The sequence below is a fragment of the Apteryx mantelli genome, chromosome 15 (genome assembly GCF_036417845.1).
Source record: "Apteryx mantelli isolate bAptMan1 chromosome 15, bAptMan1.hap1, whole genome shotgun sequence".
NCBI lineage: Eukaryota > Metazoa > Chordata > Aves > Apterygiformes > Apterygidae > Apteryx > Apteryx mantelli.
The window spans coordinates 2,010,891-2,027,991 of record NC_089992.1 but is presented as its reverse complement, the minus strand read 5'-3'; the positions used below and the strand labels follow the sequence as shown (position 1 = coordinate 2,027,991).

The 17,101-nt window shown below is 53.9% G+C and overlaps 1 protein-coding gene across 2 annotated transcripts in view; it reads right to left on the bottom strand.

Moving 5' to 3' along the window:
* Window positions 1–17,101, bottom strand: part of ITGA11 (integrin subunit alpha 11) — a 40,955-nt gene that overhangs the window by 22,563 nt on the left and 1,291 nt on the right. For both annotated transcript variants that reach the window (XM_067305439.1, XM_067305438.1), the window contains exons 2-15: window positions 14,862–14,953; window positions 14,135–14,249; window positions 12,294–12,421; window positions 11,764–11,912; window positions 11,086–11,230; window positions 10,412–10,577; window positions 9,204–9,277; window positions 7,196–7,340; window positions 5,247–5,395; window positions 4,920–5,060; window positions 4,341–4,544; window positions 3,430–3,560; window positions 2,421–2,587; window positions 591–733 (exon numbers count right to left, since the gene is read on the bottom strand). In XM_067305439.1, coding sequence (XP_067161540.1) covers window positions 591–733; window positions 2,421–2,587; window positions 3,430–3,560; window positions 4,341–4,544; window positions 4,920–5,060; window positions 5,247–5,395; window positions 7,196–7,340; window positions 9,204–9,277; window positions 10,412–10,577; window positions 11,086–11,230; window positions 11,764–11,912; window positions 12,294–12,421; window positions 14,135–14,249; window positions 14,862–14,912 — 1,908 coding nt within the window. In that variant the 5' untranslated portion in view covers window positions 14,913–14,953. The remainder of the gene's footprint in view (window positions 1–590; window positions 734–2,420; window positions 2,588–3,429; window positions 3,561–4,340; window positions 4,545–4,919; window positions 5,061–5,246; window positions 5,396–7,195; window positions 7,341–9,203; window positions 9,278–10,411; window positions 10,578–11,085; window positions 11,231–11,763; window positions 11,913–12,293; window positions 12,422–14,134; window positions 14,250–14,861; window positions 14,954–17,101) is intronic.

Genomic DNA, 17,101 nt, shown 5'->3' with positions numbered 1-17,101 from the left:
TCGCTAGCGACGCAGAGGGTTTCACTGGCTACCGATGCCGGGGGAAAGGGACCCTGGTGGTAGGAGGAGTGCAGAGAACGAGGGCGCCTGGGGACTGACACAAAAGCATTTGGTTTTAGATCAGGAGGAGTTTGCACCGAGTTCGGAGTGGGAGGGCAGCCTCATGCAAGTCACGAGCGCACGCAGTCCCTGCGGGCAGCGCTGGCACGGCTAAGGCTTAGAGGAAAAAAAAAGCGAAACGCAAGCTGGGACTGCGATGAAGTCACATCTCCGACTGACCAGCTGCAGCGCGCCAGCAGCTCCCTTGGACAGGGTCGGTCCCTAACCACATCAAACCCAGCGATAATGAATCCGGGCTTGGAGATTAAGCTCGGCCTCATTTCTAGCCACGTGAGGCCTTTGAGGCGCTTCCACTTAGCCCCTCCGTCCGTGTCCCGGCGCGTCGCACCGTGCCGCAGTTTCTCCTTGCAAAGAGCGGCCCCACTCGGGCAGCTTCAAGCCCCTCTTGCAGCCAAGGGGGGGAGAAGCCCACCGGCTGCAAGAAGAAGGGCAGAAGAGAAGATGCCAGCCCCGTCCTCGTTTATACCTACCAACACGTGGAAGTTCAGCTTGTCGCAGTGCTCCTGTCCAGCGAACAACGCGAGCGCCTTGTGCGCGTGCCTGTCCGCGTTCTCGTCCAGGTGTGCTCGCGGCGTGTACCTCCGCTCGTCGATGGTGGCATCGTACCTCATGGCTGGAAGGAGAGCAGCTCGGGTCAGAGGGTTTCTCTGCGCGGCGGCACTTGCTCTATAACAAGACCGGCCCAACAACACGCTTTGTGCGCTCCAATTCCAATTGCTAAGTCAAAAGCCTCTTAAAACAAATAAGGAAGGTTTAAAAGCCTACGCTGTATTGCTCCTGTCCATCTGCACAGCTGACACCATTCACAACGTGCATGTTCAAAGCAGGGTGCAGAGAAACCGTAAAGGAAAAAGTTGGGATTTTTCAAACAGACTTCTTGTTTCAAGCATCCGCATTCCAGACTGAATGAGGAGCTTTGAAGATGGGCGGTTTCAAGGCACTGAGAAAAAGCTGTACGGAATATGTAAATATTTGCTTTATATATATATTCACTTGATGGCCTGAACTGGTTGCGAAGGTGTTGCTACCCTGGTGCGCTGTCCTCTCTTAAATGCTTTACTGGGAAATCATTTATTTCCTGCAGTGCTGTTGAAGAGAAACAGAAGATGCCCAAACCCAGTGCCAAGCAGGAGGGAATTTGCACCCGCTACACCAATGCAATGCAAAACACACCAGAAAGTGAGAAGTCCGCATCAGTCCCCAGCATGCACCCTCCACCGGCTGGCTCTTCTGGGGGGCAGGCAAGCACTCGGCTTCTTGCCCCGTAAGCTCTGTAATTACAGGAGTTGTACTCGGTAGTACAAGTCAAAATCCTTGCTCTAGGGAATGGGAAGTTTTCCTTTGGCTTTGGCTGGGACCAAGTTTCATCTGCCATGTAAGGGCCTCTAACAGCGTTTGCCGCTGCCTGTTGGTGTGGGTCTCGGGAGGGCATGCTGCTTTCATTTCCTCTCGCTCCAGCTGAGTCACGGGCATCCTCCGGGTAGACTCAGGGTCACAGCAATATGCAACGTTTTAAAACCAGAGCTAGCCAATAAATGCATAAAGATTCTCTGAGATGTTAGTGAAGCTTGGGCGCATATGGTCCACAGATGTCCTTCTGAGACGAAGCTCATGAGCTCCGTGTTTTTGCGGGCGCTGGAGTCATTTCATGCAGAGACTGCAGAAGAAATGGGACACAATTTTGTGACACCTTTCCTGAAAGAGGATGTCTCAGAAGAGCGTCCAGCGTGACCAAGCGTTGCGCCGAGCGTAAAGGACCCAGCAACGGGGCCCCGCTGCTGGTCCTGCTGATCTGCGAGGTGGCAGGCGACAGCTTCAGCACGCGTACTTGTGCGAGACCGTCTCTCTCTAAGATGCCACGCTGGTCATGTCTTCTGTCTCCTGCTTAACGCTCAGGCTGGCCAAGCTGTGTGATCATGGGAGTCGTTTTCACACTCACACAGATATGAAGCATCATCTTGCAAGTCCCTCAGACCCGTGAGAGGGCTTGGTTCCAGGGACAGACGTTAATAAGGTTACAGCCTCGGGGTGTTTCTTAGCATTGCTTAATAATAGTGCTGGAGTCCCTGGTACGCGAGTTATGAGCCAGGGTAAGGGGCAAAAGTAGCGGGGCTGGGGTATAGAAAGGACGTGCCAGACGGCACAGGCGCGCTCCTCCAAATACACCGAGCTCTTAGCTCATTTCCCTCAGCAAAAGCAGGGCTGCTGTGCTCTTCCTCACGCCTGGAGAGCTAAAGAATAAGCGAAAGAAGTTTTCCTCATTTAAGCAGCAGTGCCACAAGAGCAGCAGTGCCACTTACCCACGCTGGCCGTCTGGAAGTGGGCAGAGAGGAAGACTGCGGTGAAGCAGACGAAGGCTGACATGCAGGTGGCATCCTTCCCATTGCGCTTGCAGTCCTTGGTGAAGATGTTGATTTTGGACGGCTCGAAGCGGATGCTGGCGTTGATTTGGACGACGCTGCGGGACCTGCGGGGCAAACAAGGGATAAGGAGACGTGTTGTGAGGTTGACCACAGCTTGCTGTGGCCAGCAGAGCAGCGTCAGGCCTTTGCAAGCCTTGGGGCCAGAGGAGCTTGCTGCCTCGCTTGCTGGAGTCCCATCCACCCTGAGCTCGGCACCGTCCCCTGCCTGAGTGGGACACCTGCACGTGGCCACAGCAGCCTCCAGAAGGCTCCCATGTCTCCAGAATCGCTTTTTTGACACTTTTCTTGGCATCAAAAGGTGCTGAGGATGACCAAAGGCCATAATGGCATGTTCATCCGGCCTTGGCTTGGCTGCATAGTAATTGAAGAATAAGATCGCTCTGCTGCACACACATTTGCCTCCAGCTTATGCCAGCAAATGCACTTGACACTGAGCAGGATTTGGCCCTTGGTGCGTACATAGCACTTTTCAAGCCAGACCCTGGGGTGGGTTTGCGTAGCGCATCTCTGCTGGAGGCAGCGAGGCACAGCTAGAATCCATCCTAAGAGCTTCAGGGGACTTTCCAAACGTAAACCAATATTTGGAAATATTAAATTGTCTATTTAATAAGAACAGAGGGAATCTGGGCAAATCACAGTAAATAAATTAGCTAGTTTGAAACTTCTGGGGAACTAACGATGAAACTCGATGCAAAAAAACTCTGATGTCCTTCTAGGCCTCAACTGCATTGTAAGACAGCATCTGAAATCCCACGGCCCCATCGGACAGGGGATTTTTATTGTGGAAAGACTGGTCAGATTTTAAGGGCAAAACTTATCTTAAAAAACATCAACGTATGGCAGTGAACTCGGGGCAGGGGACAGTGCCAGATGAGCTATAGCTAACCATAACAGCACGGCATTCCCAAGAGAGCCAACTGCTAAGTCTATGAGCCCGTCTTCATTCAGATCCAGCTGTCCATGGATGCTGCATCCAAAATACATCAGGCCCGGTCCGAGGTCCACAGCTGCTATCCTCTGAAAAGCAAAAGGGAAAAAAATCCAGCCTCAATTCCGGTAGGAGCATCGCTGCCTGCCTGCAAAGCGAGCCTCTGCGTCCGTGCTCCCGCTAGCGAGCCGAGGAAGGCATTTGCGTGTGCACGCAGGTGTGCGTGCAGCTGGGCATTTCGGGAGGCGAAGGAGTTGTGTGTGTGGGAACGGGGATGCTGGGCTTGGAGGGCTCATTTGATTTTGAGGGGCGCGAAGGCTCCCGAGGCCGACGAGCGTCCCGCAGCCCAGCACCCAGCGCTTGGGGCCTGCCGAGCCACCTCCCTGTCCCATTTCTGCGCAGGTCCGTCACTCTTGTGACAGGCTGGTTTGCAGTCACATCCACTGAGACTGGCCGATTCAAGTCTCCACTGTATGACTAAATTACTAAAAATATCACTTTTCAGGTGATTGCACCAGTTAGAATTTTCCAGGAAATCAGAACAGCTTCTCCTCAGATGTGCCATCCAGAAATTTCTACTGAAATTACTTTGCACATTTCCTATTTCTCATGAATGTTTCTAATATTTCATTTCAAGCAATCCATTGCACTAAGTGCTAAGCATTCCCCCTAATTTCAAGCCTATTTTCCACATCTAACATTTGTTTTGTCTTGGGCCTATCACAAGAAAACGTATCTGGCAACAGTAAGCAACACTTAAATGCTGGATGTGAATTCCTGCCCTGTGGAAATCCATGGCCAAACATCCTTCGGCTTTGTTGGTGCCCATAATTCAGGAAGAGGAGAAGCAGAGCACCAGGGAGTTGTACCTGCTTGTATTTCTTCAGGATGGTCTCTTCAAAGCCGTGGAAGATGTATATTGCTCCTTGGTGGTCATCTTCCAAAGGTGCCCCGATGACGACGTCGTTGTAGGAGTCCTGGTTGAGATCAGGCACCGCGGCGATGCAGGAGCCGAACCGGGAGTTCTGGTAGCTCTGCAAATCGTCGAGGGCCCCGCTGAAAACAAAGCGGTTCTGCGAAACCGGCCACAGAGAAAAGAAGAAGAAGAAAAAAAGAAAAAAAAAAGAAAGCATCAGCAGCAAGCCTGGAAAGAGAAAACCCCAAAAGGCAAAACAAACAGGCACATCCCTTAAGAGCCCTGCAAAATAAATAAAGCCCGACTCCTCCCGCCCACAGAGCCTTTCATCCGGCGAGCCAGAGACTCTGGGAAAAAGCGCATGGCACGTCGGTGCCAGGCGGACACCCGGCGCTCCCGGGTGGAAACGTGCCCACCGCACACGGAGCTGCCGGCGGCACCGCTGCATCCACGAGGACGCGGTCCGAAGCCCCACACGCGCAGGGGTTCCAGGCTGGGGTCCAGGCAGCAGCCCGGCCAGGGGGGCACCCACCTCTCTCAGGGCGTAGACGTAGACCTTGCCCCTCTCCCTGCCCTCGCTGAAGTACATGGGGGCTCCCACCAGCAGCGCGTCCGTGACGCCGTCGCCGTTCACGTCCACCGGGCTGATCTCGCTCCCGTAGTAGGAGCCGATCTGCAAGGAGGGAGACGCGGCGGGAGGATGGATGCCCGGAGCGGCCGCGAGACCCCGGCCACCCGTTCCTTCCTTACAACCCTCCGGAAGCCACCTAGGCCAGGTGGAAAAGCCGGCTAGGGAGAGGAAGAGCGCGGAGGAGCCGCGGCGGACGCTCGCTCCGTCCCGGCAGCCCTCGCGCTTTACCTGCTCGCCTTTCAGCGCCTGGTGGATGGTGAGGTTTCGGTTGTTGTGCATGGTGAAAATGATGACTTTCCCCGTGTGGTTGAACCTGGGCGCTCCCGCCACGTAGATCCGCTGGCGCTCGGCGGATATCACGGAGGAGACGGTGTAGCCTGCGGCGGGGCGGGCGGGCGAGCGGTGAGCGCGCCGGCACCGGGAGCCGTGCCCCGCCGTCCGAGCGGGACGCCGGCTCCCGCCGGCTGCCAGCCTCCCCCGCGACGGCACCGCTTCCCCCGCCGTCTGCTTTCCATTAATTGCAAGCCGCTAACACAACTCTGGCCGCTTCCCAGATCGGCGAGCTATAAACGGAGGTTGCTTCAAAAGATAAAGTCATCCAAGCCAACCCAGCTGCTGCGACCTTGTGCTTTGAGCTGCCTGCTCCGGTCCTCACCTACCGCTCCTCAACGAGGGCTTTGGCACGGGCCAGCACAGCTGGCAAACCACGCGCAAAACCCTGCTTTCATCGAAGCGGAGCCCGATTTGTTGCCTGATGACCGTTTTGCTTCACGGCTCGTATGAAGCTAAACAAACCGCGACGTGGTGCGCGCGCAGGAGACGTGCCTGCGGCATCGCTCCGGAAAGAGCCTGCCAAAAGCCACGTCCAGAACAACGTCACAGGCACCGGAGGAAGGTTTTGCTGACGTTTGACGTTAAAATTCGCGGCGCGATAAAACCACGCAGAACATCGCTCACAAGTCCGTGTGCAAACACCCCTGCATAAGCTGAAGACCCCCAGGGAGCCGTTTTTCCTGTCCCCAAGGGGTATTTTCTGCACAGGGATCACCAGCACTACATACCGCGTGTCAGGCTTGCGGTGCTTGGCAGCCCCCATGGACTGCAATAGCTTAAATAGGGGTATAACGCTGGGGCCACGAGGGCACAACATGCCGATGGTCACCCTGCAGCCGACTCCAGGTTCTCGCACATTCACAGTCAGTTTTAAAAGCTACTTAAATTATCAGATGCTCAAAGCAGGGCCACCTCTGAAGCTGCAGCAGACTGCTCAGTGCCATATCCAGTTGGGTTTTGAGTATTTCGGGACCGTAGGGGTTAATGGACCCCTTTCCCTTGGCGTTGACCCCCTCAAGCAGAGCATTGGCCTCAGAAACACCCCAGTCCTGGAGCCGGGACAACTGGGCTGCTTTGCAGCAGGATGCACAGGGCTTTTTGCAATACTTCTGTTTTTCTTATTTGAGTCAATGGCAAAGATGGGGGTGAAACAAAACTCCCATGTATTGTCACGAGCATTTTTTGCACAACCGTAGCGGTCCCCGCTCCAGGCACCAACAGCCAAACCGAGGCGATACTCTGCTGTTGTCCCCAGAGTTTAGCCCTACTCTTTCTTGGGGGAAAACCACACGTCCTGGGGCTCCTGGTGTTCCCGGGCACAGAGGGAAGAGCTCCGAGACCCTGATGAGTCCCCGCGCGGGGGACAGCTCGCGGCAGCCCGGCCCGCGCGGCTCGGGAGAGAGGCTTCACCGTGCAAGCCAGGCTGCTGTTATTGCTCCGGGGCTTCAAGAGCTGCACATGGAACGGATTAACACAGCAGGTATTTCCTCCCTAGGCATGAAATTTCATCAGTGTTTTCTAAACCATTCCAGTAAGTACTGTAGATGGCCTGGACCGGCCAGAGCTCACGTCTGAATTGTTTCTGCTTTTAAGCACTTCTGTGCTGCACGTTGTGTTGGGCTTTGGATGCCTCCCGGGAGAGGTGCTCGCTTACACTTTATCAGCGAGCAAGGGGCAGCACAGGTCTCGCTCGGGCGGGAGCTCGCAGACAGCCGGGCACTGTACGGCATGTGCTGGGAGCGCTGGCAAATATTAGTCAGTGGTGAAATATTTTGTGTTTCCTATTATTAAGCGTAAAATTACGAATTCTGCCCTGGAAACAGAGCCTATTTTGGTTCCCTTACCTAAATAAGCACCGTGATTTTTCAGCTCTTCTGGGAACTCCTGGAGATAGGACTCTCGGAGAGGAATGACCTTCCCGCTGCTGGTTTCCTTGAGGACTGCTCCGTTCCAGTCGTAGGCACCCACTGCCCCCAGCAAGATCCCGTCCTGGGGGGAAACGAGCGTTCGACATTGGGGTGTTTGGCTATTCAAAAAGCTGGAAGTCTGAACAGCAAACGTCTCCGAATCTAGGCAAACCGAGAGCGACACCCTCCAGCCCTTGTGCAACGGAAGGGCCAGCGGTGTCCCGGACTCCGCACGGGCCGCCCCGGGCTGTCCCCCTGCCCGGACGCCCCTCTCCAACGAGATCCCGATGGATCGGGGCACCAGCGGCACCGCCAGCGCCGCCCTCCCACCGCCCCGATTGCAGCTCGGGGGCGGCTTAATTGCAAGCGTGCCCGAACACGAAGCCCGAGCTGGCGCTAAAACGAGTTTAAAGAGGGGCGCTGGGCACAAGGTCGATCGCTCTTTGTTTTGCACCGAATCCAGCTTGCAGATTTTGGAAAGCAACGTTACCGTGCTCGTTAACGGAGGGCAGAGAGGCAGGCTACGGGCGCCTCGCGTGGACTTTTAAAGCCCCTTCAGGTTCCCGTCCCAGGGAGGGCTCTGGGCGGTGGGTTAACACCCCGGCTTCAGCTCTTAATTAGGCCGGTCGGTGCGCTTCGCTACAGCTGCCCGTGCCCAGCGAGGGGTTTGCAGCAGCATCTGCAGCGCAGCAGCTCCCGCAGAGACGCCAGGAGCCCCAGGGCTTGGGAGAGCGCCGGCCCCGAGCCCCGCCGCGCCGCCCCGGCCACCCGCAAGGCTCCGAGCGGAGGTTTCGGGGCCGATTTTGAAGCGCTGCCGTGAACCTGGGCTGAGGATAGCGGCAGGGTTGGGGCCAGGCCTTGAAAAACAGCAAAGCGCTCTCGGGAGATTAGCTAGTCCTTCCAGATGGCCGGGATCTGGACAGACCCCGCTGCCTTTTTCACACTCAGGTGGCTTCAGTGCTCATTTCTTGGCCTCTCTCCATTTAAAGTATTTCTTGCTGAATGGAGACAATTCTCCTTTTCGCTGCCCAAACGGGCAGAGCTGATTCACACCGGATGGCTGGGATGAACCCGACGGGCTGTTCTTGTGCAAGAACATCTCCCTAAAAGCCCGATTCCTAGACAACGTACGTGCTAGACGCTACAGAGCGTGGAAGAGAGAAACAGCAGAGCAGTCCCTCCCAGAAACCACGCTTGCCATTTACAGAAACAGGGAGGAACCTCACGAATAGGGGAAAAAAACAATCCCCGATTGCAGCAGCGCCTGCAGCCGGTCCTCCCACCCCGCGCCAAGCCCGCGGCCCGTGGCGGACGCTGGAGGGGTTAAACTGCTCCGCACCCCCCCCCCCCCCGCTCTGCGTGCGTTTTGGTATTTCAAGCAGTGTTTTTTTGTTTTGTTTTTTGTTTTTTTTTAAAAAGCCAGAGCCTGAGCAGAAATCCCTGCTGACTTTCAGCTCGGACCTGCTGGCCCGTGGCGCCTGTCGGCAGCCAGAGAACGAAGGTCCCTGACTGTCCCCTGCAGCGCAGCGTGGGCTGAGAAAGGGCTGAAGTTTTGCTGAATTTGTGCTAGGGATGAATTTAGCCTCCAGGCAAGACTCGCGTTCACTTCAGCATTACGCGGTACAGCTTTAGGAACAAACGTGGAAGCTATTTAATACTACCGGTTCCCTTAAAGAGTGAGAGAGGAAATACAGAGCAAACTTCTGGACGCCTCCTCTAAGCTTTAGGATCTATTTGCTTTGGGAAAAATAGGCTGTTTCTTAGGGATGCACAAAAGGCTCAGATTAAACACTGAAGCACAAGTTAAACACATCTTAAAACTGTCACAGACTTGTGTTTGCAGCCTGACCTCATGCACTAAAACCCAACCCACCCATTTTCCGCAGGTCAGCTACCCACAATAAACACACGAGCAGGAACCGAACAGACACGCTTGCTCTCTTACTTCCACAATATGTGATGAAAACCCAGTCTGGGACATTTCCAGTCCAAAGGAGATTTCATTCTTGTTGTTGGTTCCTAAAATAAAAAGGAATTTGTACTTACTGGAAAGGTTTCTTGGAGAAGCCAGGCTGCTTGGTGGATTTGGGCAAGAAGAACAGCCATCTCTGCCCAGCCTGGAGCACAAATGACCTCAGCTGGCACAAATGTGCCCATTTCCCCCTAAATCACCACAATTACACCGGCTCGCACTGCTAACGAGCCGCTGGATAAACACTGTGAGCGCTGCATTTCCTCCCTGCTACCTGCAGAATCACACAGAAATGGGGATTTGGAGGATTTTGCCCCATTTTACAAGTGGGTGAAGTTTCTCAGGCGGCACTTTCTGCCACAGAAAAATATTGAGCTGCTTGGACCAAGCTAACTGGCAAAACTGGTCTGAACCAAATCCCGCAAGCCAAAGCCCTAAGATGTGTCATTTTAAGTGAAAACCCTCCATCTTTTGTTTCAATTGTTTGTTTCAGTACGCAATTTTCCTACGAAGTTTAGACAAATTTAGTTTGAAGAAACAAGCTCGTCACAAAGAAAGAAGTGCTTTATTCGGCAGAAGCCAGAGCCCGGGGTGGCCGAGGTTCGTTTCTGCAGGTGGACAGAGCACTTTTGCTTAGACTGATATAAAACAACGTTTCCCCATCTTTTCTTTCAGCCAATAAGCTAAAAAAAAATCCCACATTATTCTCGTAATCCCATAACGTCTGACACCCCCGGGTATCCCTGGCAGCCGGCATACGGCGAATTTTGACTGCTTATAACTTGGCTGGCTTTGAATGGAGCTTGACGGGTAAGCGAAAGAGAGCGGCTGCCTCCCAGGCTGCTCGCGTGCCAGATTTCAAATGCCTGCCATAAATTACAGAGCCGTCGCAAACAAGCTCTCCAAAAAAAGAACTTTTAGGCGACCTTTGGCGGAGAGGGGACGCGGGGTGCAAAGAGCTCAGGAGAAGGATCTTCCTCAGTACGGAATTAGGAAAAGGAAGATGCTCAAAGCACGACTTTATGCTCTGGAACTAAGGGAGAGACCGATGCTAGAGAAACACCCAGCCGGGTCCGTTCCAACTCGGCAGGCGCGTTAAAGGCCAGAGGCGGCACATCGGCAGCGGTTCCCCGCAGCCCGGCCCGGAGGAACGCGGAGCGGTTAGAAACCGACTCGCTCACCTTCCAAGCTAAATATCCTTTCTCCCAGCGCGTCCACGATGTCTTTGAGCGCCGCTTCGTCTGTGACGTTGAAGAAATGCTTGTCGTCCGGGTCGCTCGCTATAAATTTTATTTCGTTCAGAAAGGCTTCCGGGTTGATTCCCCTTCTGTTGTAATAACCCAGTACCTAGGTTTGAAATAAAAACGCGAGTCTCGGGCGTTTTCGCACAATGGATCGAGCTGTTCCAAACCGCCCGAACGGGAGGTGTCCGCTCGCAAGGAGCCGTAAAGCCTGCGCTACCCGTCCCCGCCTGACATCCAATTACAGGAGCAAATCAGGGAGCAAGAAGTTGCCATAATTCGCCCCGGCAGCCCCGGCCTTGCCCGTGGTGGGGTATCTTTCCTTCAGGGATCACATCTGACTTGCGCATATGAACTATATCCTGGTGGCACTGCCAGCGAGGGCCCAATTTACAGATGGGGAAACTGAGGCACGAGGTCATAGACATACTTAGGGAAAGACCCCAAAATCATGGCTTGCAATTCCCATAAAAAGTTGCTCCCAAGGAGCCTGGAGCCACTCCGTCTAGAGCTCAGGGACTAAAAGGCAGACGCGGGGCTCAACCGCGGTGCTCGCCGCCGAGGCGCCCGCTTTGGCGGCCGGTGGCTCACGACAGGCCCCCCCCTCTACTTACAGCCACCGCATAGCGGGTGACGTTGTCCTTCTCGCTGTCCTCGATCACCTTCTCCAGGTCTGGGCTGTCGTGCGACTCTCCATCTGTGATTACAATCATTACTCTCTTTGCCCCTTTCCGGCCACCTTTCTGAAACGCTTCCGAGCTGCAAGTGAAGAGATGCCCCGGGCTGCTCAGAGCCGCCGGGCGGGCTGCGGTCCCTCACGGCCCGTGCCCGCGGCCCCCCGCGGCCCCCCGCGGTCCCCCGCGCCGCCCGCCCGCCGGGGAGATGCCGGGGGACGCAGGGCTCTCGTGGAGCCTGGTGGACCTCCACGGGGGGACCTCTCCTCCGGGGCACATGGCTTCTTTCAGGAGGGACTCCTCTAATTCTGCACATTGCCCCGAATCTGCACCAAGAAGAGCAGTCAGGTCCTGGCCTGGGGGTGCGGTAAAAATTTGCATGAAATGGGCACTTATCCCAGATAAATAGGGAGATGGAGCTGTGGTTCAGGGCTTTATTAAGCTCCCAGTCATCTAACGTGGGTGCGAAGAAGAGCTGAGCCTCTAGGCTGGGGCAGACGTGAGGCTGCATCGGAGAGGGCTGAGATCTCAGAAAGGTGGGGGGAGAGAGGGGGAAGCCAAAACAGATGACGATTTCAAACTGGTTATCGGAAGGAACGTGAAGGTGAGAGATTTTACCGAGCAAACTCTATCCCGTAGGCTGTCCGGGTTTCGGTGCCGCCTCTTTGCTCTATGTGACTGGCAGCCGCTACCACATCCTTTACAGACCTGTAGTCATTTAAGTGAAACTCATGGACGACGTCTTCTCCATACTGGACGACTCCAACCTAGGGATTAAAGGGGTGTTACAAACAGATAACCCCACGACTGCCGACGCGAAGAGGTCGGGGAGCTCTTCACGGCTACAACGAGCTGCGCCTGTACGGGGCATTACTCCTCTATTTCCACATGATTTCATCCTCCCCTGGCCCAGCCAGGGTGTGGGTTGCTCCTCTCTCCACAGCTCATTTAAGGACATTAATGTAAGCGTTATTTCCATGGGCTTGGCTTTAAAATACATACGTTGAAAGTTTGTTTTGAAAAAGCACGGTGCCAAACTACAACAAATTGGCGGAAAGAGGACTTTGAAAAAGGCTAGGGGAATCTGCATGACATGGGAAAAAGCATACAGAAGTACACAGAAATACACAAGTTGTGCACGGGCTTACTTGAATCTGGCCGGGGCCAATATAAAATTTTTTCAAGATGTTTATCAGGAAGTGCTGAACTTCAACCCAAGGATATATGCTGTTTGATCCATCCAGAACTATGATTATGTCCATGTACGTCTGGCATCCTGTGAAAAATACACAGTGTGTTACTGAAAGACCTTGGCAACACTTGTAACGAGGAAATTTATGGCTTTATTCCTTGCAGTCAGGTACTTGCTCTTATGATTTGTTTGAAAAACCTTATTTCAATCATTCACGAAGACCTTCAGGTCGTATTCACTTCCACAAGACAGAGAGAACCCACACGCATCGTCTCTGCCAAGAAAAGGGTGGAAAAATTTTCTAAGAATAACACCCAGCGATATCTTCTCTGATTCAGATGCGGATCTCCATCTGGTCTAATAGAGTCCTCCCTTCCTGCTGCGGAGCAGCGCTTTGCTTGCGCGTAAGTCCTCCGATTGCTGCGGGAAGCCTCGCTGCTCCGGCTCGGGGGCACGCGAGCGGGCGCCCGACTCCAGCGCAACCTCCGCCGGGAGCAGCAGCAGCAGCCCTGCAAGCACGGCGCGTGCCAAGGAGCTCGCTTGCGGGGGTAGAGGCTTGTTTCTCCTCTGTGTTGATACAAGGCTCACCACCCCGTCTGCGCTCGCTGCGTAATGCGAGCCTGGTATTTCCTCAGACAAGTTCCCATTAAAACCTCAGCAACGTCTAAGCCAAAAACCCCAGTGAGAACCCCAGGACCCAGTTCAAAAGTAAGAGCCACGGAGGATTTAGGAAGCCAACTGGCTTTCGAAGGAGAAAGTTGTTCAGTCATCTCTCTGTCTTGCTTTTATTTTCCTAACAGTGTTTAGAAAAGTTGCAGAAACCCAGAAAACGTTGAGTTTTCCAAAGACATTATTTGATTACCGAGCTCATTTACCACAGCCATTTTGGGGCTGGCTCATCCGTTCGCTGCAGTTGCACACTGGGGCGGTTAATCAACGTGATCGCCGGCTAGGGAAGACGAGCGGGTTCAAAGGGGACTTTGAACTCTCCCTGGAGCCCCCGACCCGGAGAGAAGCGCTAACCTGCCGTATGGCGCGTGCCGCGTGGCACAACGCGCGTTAACCTTCCTCCTTCTAAAGCACCCACAACCGTCCCAGCGAGGGCTAAAAGCATCGTCTGGTCTTAAGGAGGGAAGCGACACTGTCAAAATCCGTAGAAACCGATCACCCAGCGGAAGGTTTCTCCTCCGTGTCCTGCAACCTCCCTTGATAAGAGGGCGATGGGGCTGGTGGGTGGTGGGGCTCTGCCGCGGCTGAGCTGGGAGAGCCCAGCGTGGTCGGCCGCCCGCGCACCCGCCTGGGGACTCCCGCAGAGGCACCAGCCTCTGCGATTTCTTAGCACCTACGGGAAAACCAGGAGGCTCATTTAAAACCTCGGAATAAAACCAGGTCCCAGTTCTATGCACCCAAGTTTACAAATTTGGGCCAAGATGTTTAGCTTTCAGTCAATGAGCTCTTTGTATTGTGTGGCCGGGGTTTGAATTCTTTCCCTATTTTGCCTTCCTAACTGCGCTGATAAAATATTCTGGATACTTTTATTTCTGTTTTTGGAAGAATAAGGTATTTTTTGTCTTCCCCAAGTGTCAGTCAAAAGGAAAATGTTTACCAGATGTCCGCATACGTAACCCCCTTTGAATCACTTTCCTGCAACAATTTCCTCTACTATCTTGCCTCCTTTTAAATACTGACATCGCTTTGTTTTCTCAGTGGTGCTGGAGCGACTAAAGAACAAAAATTCTCTTTAGCTTCAAAAGCCGGGTTTGCGTTAGAGGCTGCAAAACAGATTGTTTCTCATACTCTGGAGAGCAGGAGCCACGGTTTTGGAGAATCTGAAGTTGGAGTTCACCCTGGAGCACATTCCTGTGGTGTAGTAAGAGCTCCCACACTCGTGGGACCAGAGAGGACTGCAGGCCTATAAAAATGAGGGAAAAATAAAGCGTCAGTGACGGCTTTAAACTGCCACTTCTTAAGCCATTGCTCTGGAGGTGCTAAAGAGCAGCAAACAGGACTCGGCGCTTCCCGTCCGCTTGGGACCTGCTGGCCTGAGTAGGAGCTGGCGGAGAAACCCGCTGGCTCCAGGCTCTCCTTTCCGTCGGCACCTCTTCCCCCCCGGAGAAGAGGGAGCGCGACCCGTCGGTGCCGCAGGGAGCGCGCGGGCGCCCGGCTCGGGGGCAGGCTGCTCGTGTGCCGCAGCAGCAGCCAGGCAGCAGCAAGGGCGGCCACCGAGGCTGGCGACACCCAGGTCGGGAGCATCGCTCGGCGGGGAAGCGTGCTTTGACGTTGTCGATGCGGTGGGCTGGCAGTCTGGCATGAGACCACCCCCCCGGAGCTAGATCCTAAAACAGCAAATAGCTGATACAAAGCTGCTGAAAGACATGTGCATGCGTGTGCATATGTCTATTTAAATATATGCATATATTTATGCCTGCATATTTGTATAACTTTATACACTTATGTATATTACAGAAAAGCCTCAACTCCTTGCATAGGGAGGTAGAGCTATTGCAAACATCCCGTTTCTTACCAGGAAGCTGTTGTCCTTGGGGTTGGTGGCCAGGCTCAGACCAAGACGCATGTTGTCCTTCCGCTCGGAGACGTTGGAAAGCGTCACTCTTCCTTCAGAGAGAACAGGGCAGTTAGCGGTGCCGGGCCGTGCGCGGGGCGGGCACGGGCGATGTGCCGGCCGCGGGACTCGCGCGAGTGTGAAAATCCTCGTTTCCGTTTTGCTCCCCTGTATCTCCAGCTGAAAGCCCGAGAGACAGCTCTGCCCTGTTTACATTGCGGCACTTGTGTTCATGCTCTGTTTGAAGCAGTTGTTGAGATAAGACTTTTTTTCCCTAAATCCCACAACCAACAAAGAGAAACATGTCTTCCAGGGAATGAAAGAGCAAGTCAGAAACTGCATTTCTTACACAGTAAATCTTTGGAAACAACACTGCAAGCGGCCCTAGCATCTCATCTTTTATTGTTGGTCCAACACGCACTTAGCGTCTGATTTATATTTGTGCATTTCTTCCATTCCTCTTGTCGCAATCCCAAAGCTGGGAATGGCCCACAGGGCAACCCTTTATTTGGGTTAACATTAATATCTCTTAGCTTTAACAAAAACACTGTCTGATTCATTCATTCCTCCAGCAGGGTTTCATCAGGCCGTCAAAACTAGCTCAGCGCGCGGTGGCCGGGCAGCTGCTGGGCTCGCACACGGCAGCGCGTGCCGGCTCGCGGGGCACCGGCCGGCTCTGCCCGGATCCGGGGCTGCCTGCGCTCGCCGAGGGCTCGCCCGGAGCCTTTGCCTTCCGCCCGAGAAGGAAACCGCAGAGGAAGAAGTTGGTCATCTTATGGTAAAACTGGGGGGTTTTATTTGTTGGTTTTTGTGGCCTTTGGAAGTTCCTTGCTGAGGTTTAAATCGAGAGGAGGCTCAGCCCCCAAATGCAAACCTGGACCCGCAGCCCGGAGCACGAGGGAGGTCGGTCCAAACTCAGCATCCTACGCTGGGTAAGGTGGCCCTGGACAAGCCCTCTTCTAAAAGTCTCCGGCTTGGGGAAAGCTCCTTCGTGTGTCTCACTTGTGCCTCCCGCCGAGCAGCTCAAGGTCATTTCTAACACAAAAGCTTCTTCCCATTTAATTGGCAGGATATCTGCTCAAAACTCACCCCCCCCCCAGGACCTCTTGCAGCCCCGCTTGGTGGGTCTGGCCCATTCCTACGCGGTGCAGATCCACAGGGCAGGAGGGCCAAGCCGCCCCGGCTCAGGAGCTGCGGGAAGGTGAGGACGGCTGGCCACCAGCATCTCCCTCCATCGCTGCGTCTCAGCCACATGCACCCTGCCTTGCCTCGAGCTTCACACTGTTTGCATACACGCCGCAGCAAATCCGGAGAAAAGGGGGCTTTAGAGCATGTTATAAATCTAGCAGGATCGTGGCTACAGCCACGGATAATCAATCTGTGCTGAAGACACACGTAAGTGCTGTGGGTACCCAGGTGTACGCATCGGCGTCACAGCTCTGCAATAGGGACCGGGATGCTCCCAGCCGTAGCTGGCTCGTGCTGGCATCTCCAGCCTGCTTTGCACGGAAAAGGAAGCGGCAGACCTGCAGGACCACATGGCCCTGTGTCGGCCCCCTCTTCGCTCCACTATGGTCATCTCCACTGCACGTTCGCCTGTAGCCTGACATCCCCGGAGGGCAGCTCTGCACGTGGCTTTATTCAAATGGTGCCAATGGATTGCACTAACTAGACAAGTTAATTAAAAATAAAAAATAGCATGTGCACATGGAATAGATCTTCTCATTAAAAAATTTGTTTCTAATGGAAAAAGAAATTGCTTTTTAGTAAAATTCAAATTTAAAAACAAAAGAGATTTGTTTCCTTGAAGAATTTTGATGTTGTCATTAGAAATAAGAGAAAAATGAAAACTGAATGTTTTCGAACAAAAATAGATTTGGTTCCCTTTTTTTTTTTTTCCACTTTCAGTCAGGAATATTTTGAACGAGCCAAAGTTCTTCCAGCCTTATCAGCTTCGAAACCGAGAATACTTCAGATTAATAACAAAGAAGAATGAAACGACAGCTGCACAGCTGCTCCAGTATAAAAAATCCCAGACTTTTCCCCCGAACCCAGACGATGTTCCTCAAGATCATGAGAAAGTTCCCGGTTCCTGCACTCCCTGCTGCCGTGGGGACATGCCCATCGACGGCGCGGGTCTCTGGTCTCGGGCTCGCTGGCGGCAGCGAAGGGGGATCGTTCGCCCTCGGCGCCCCAGCGCC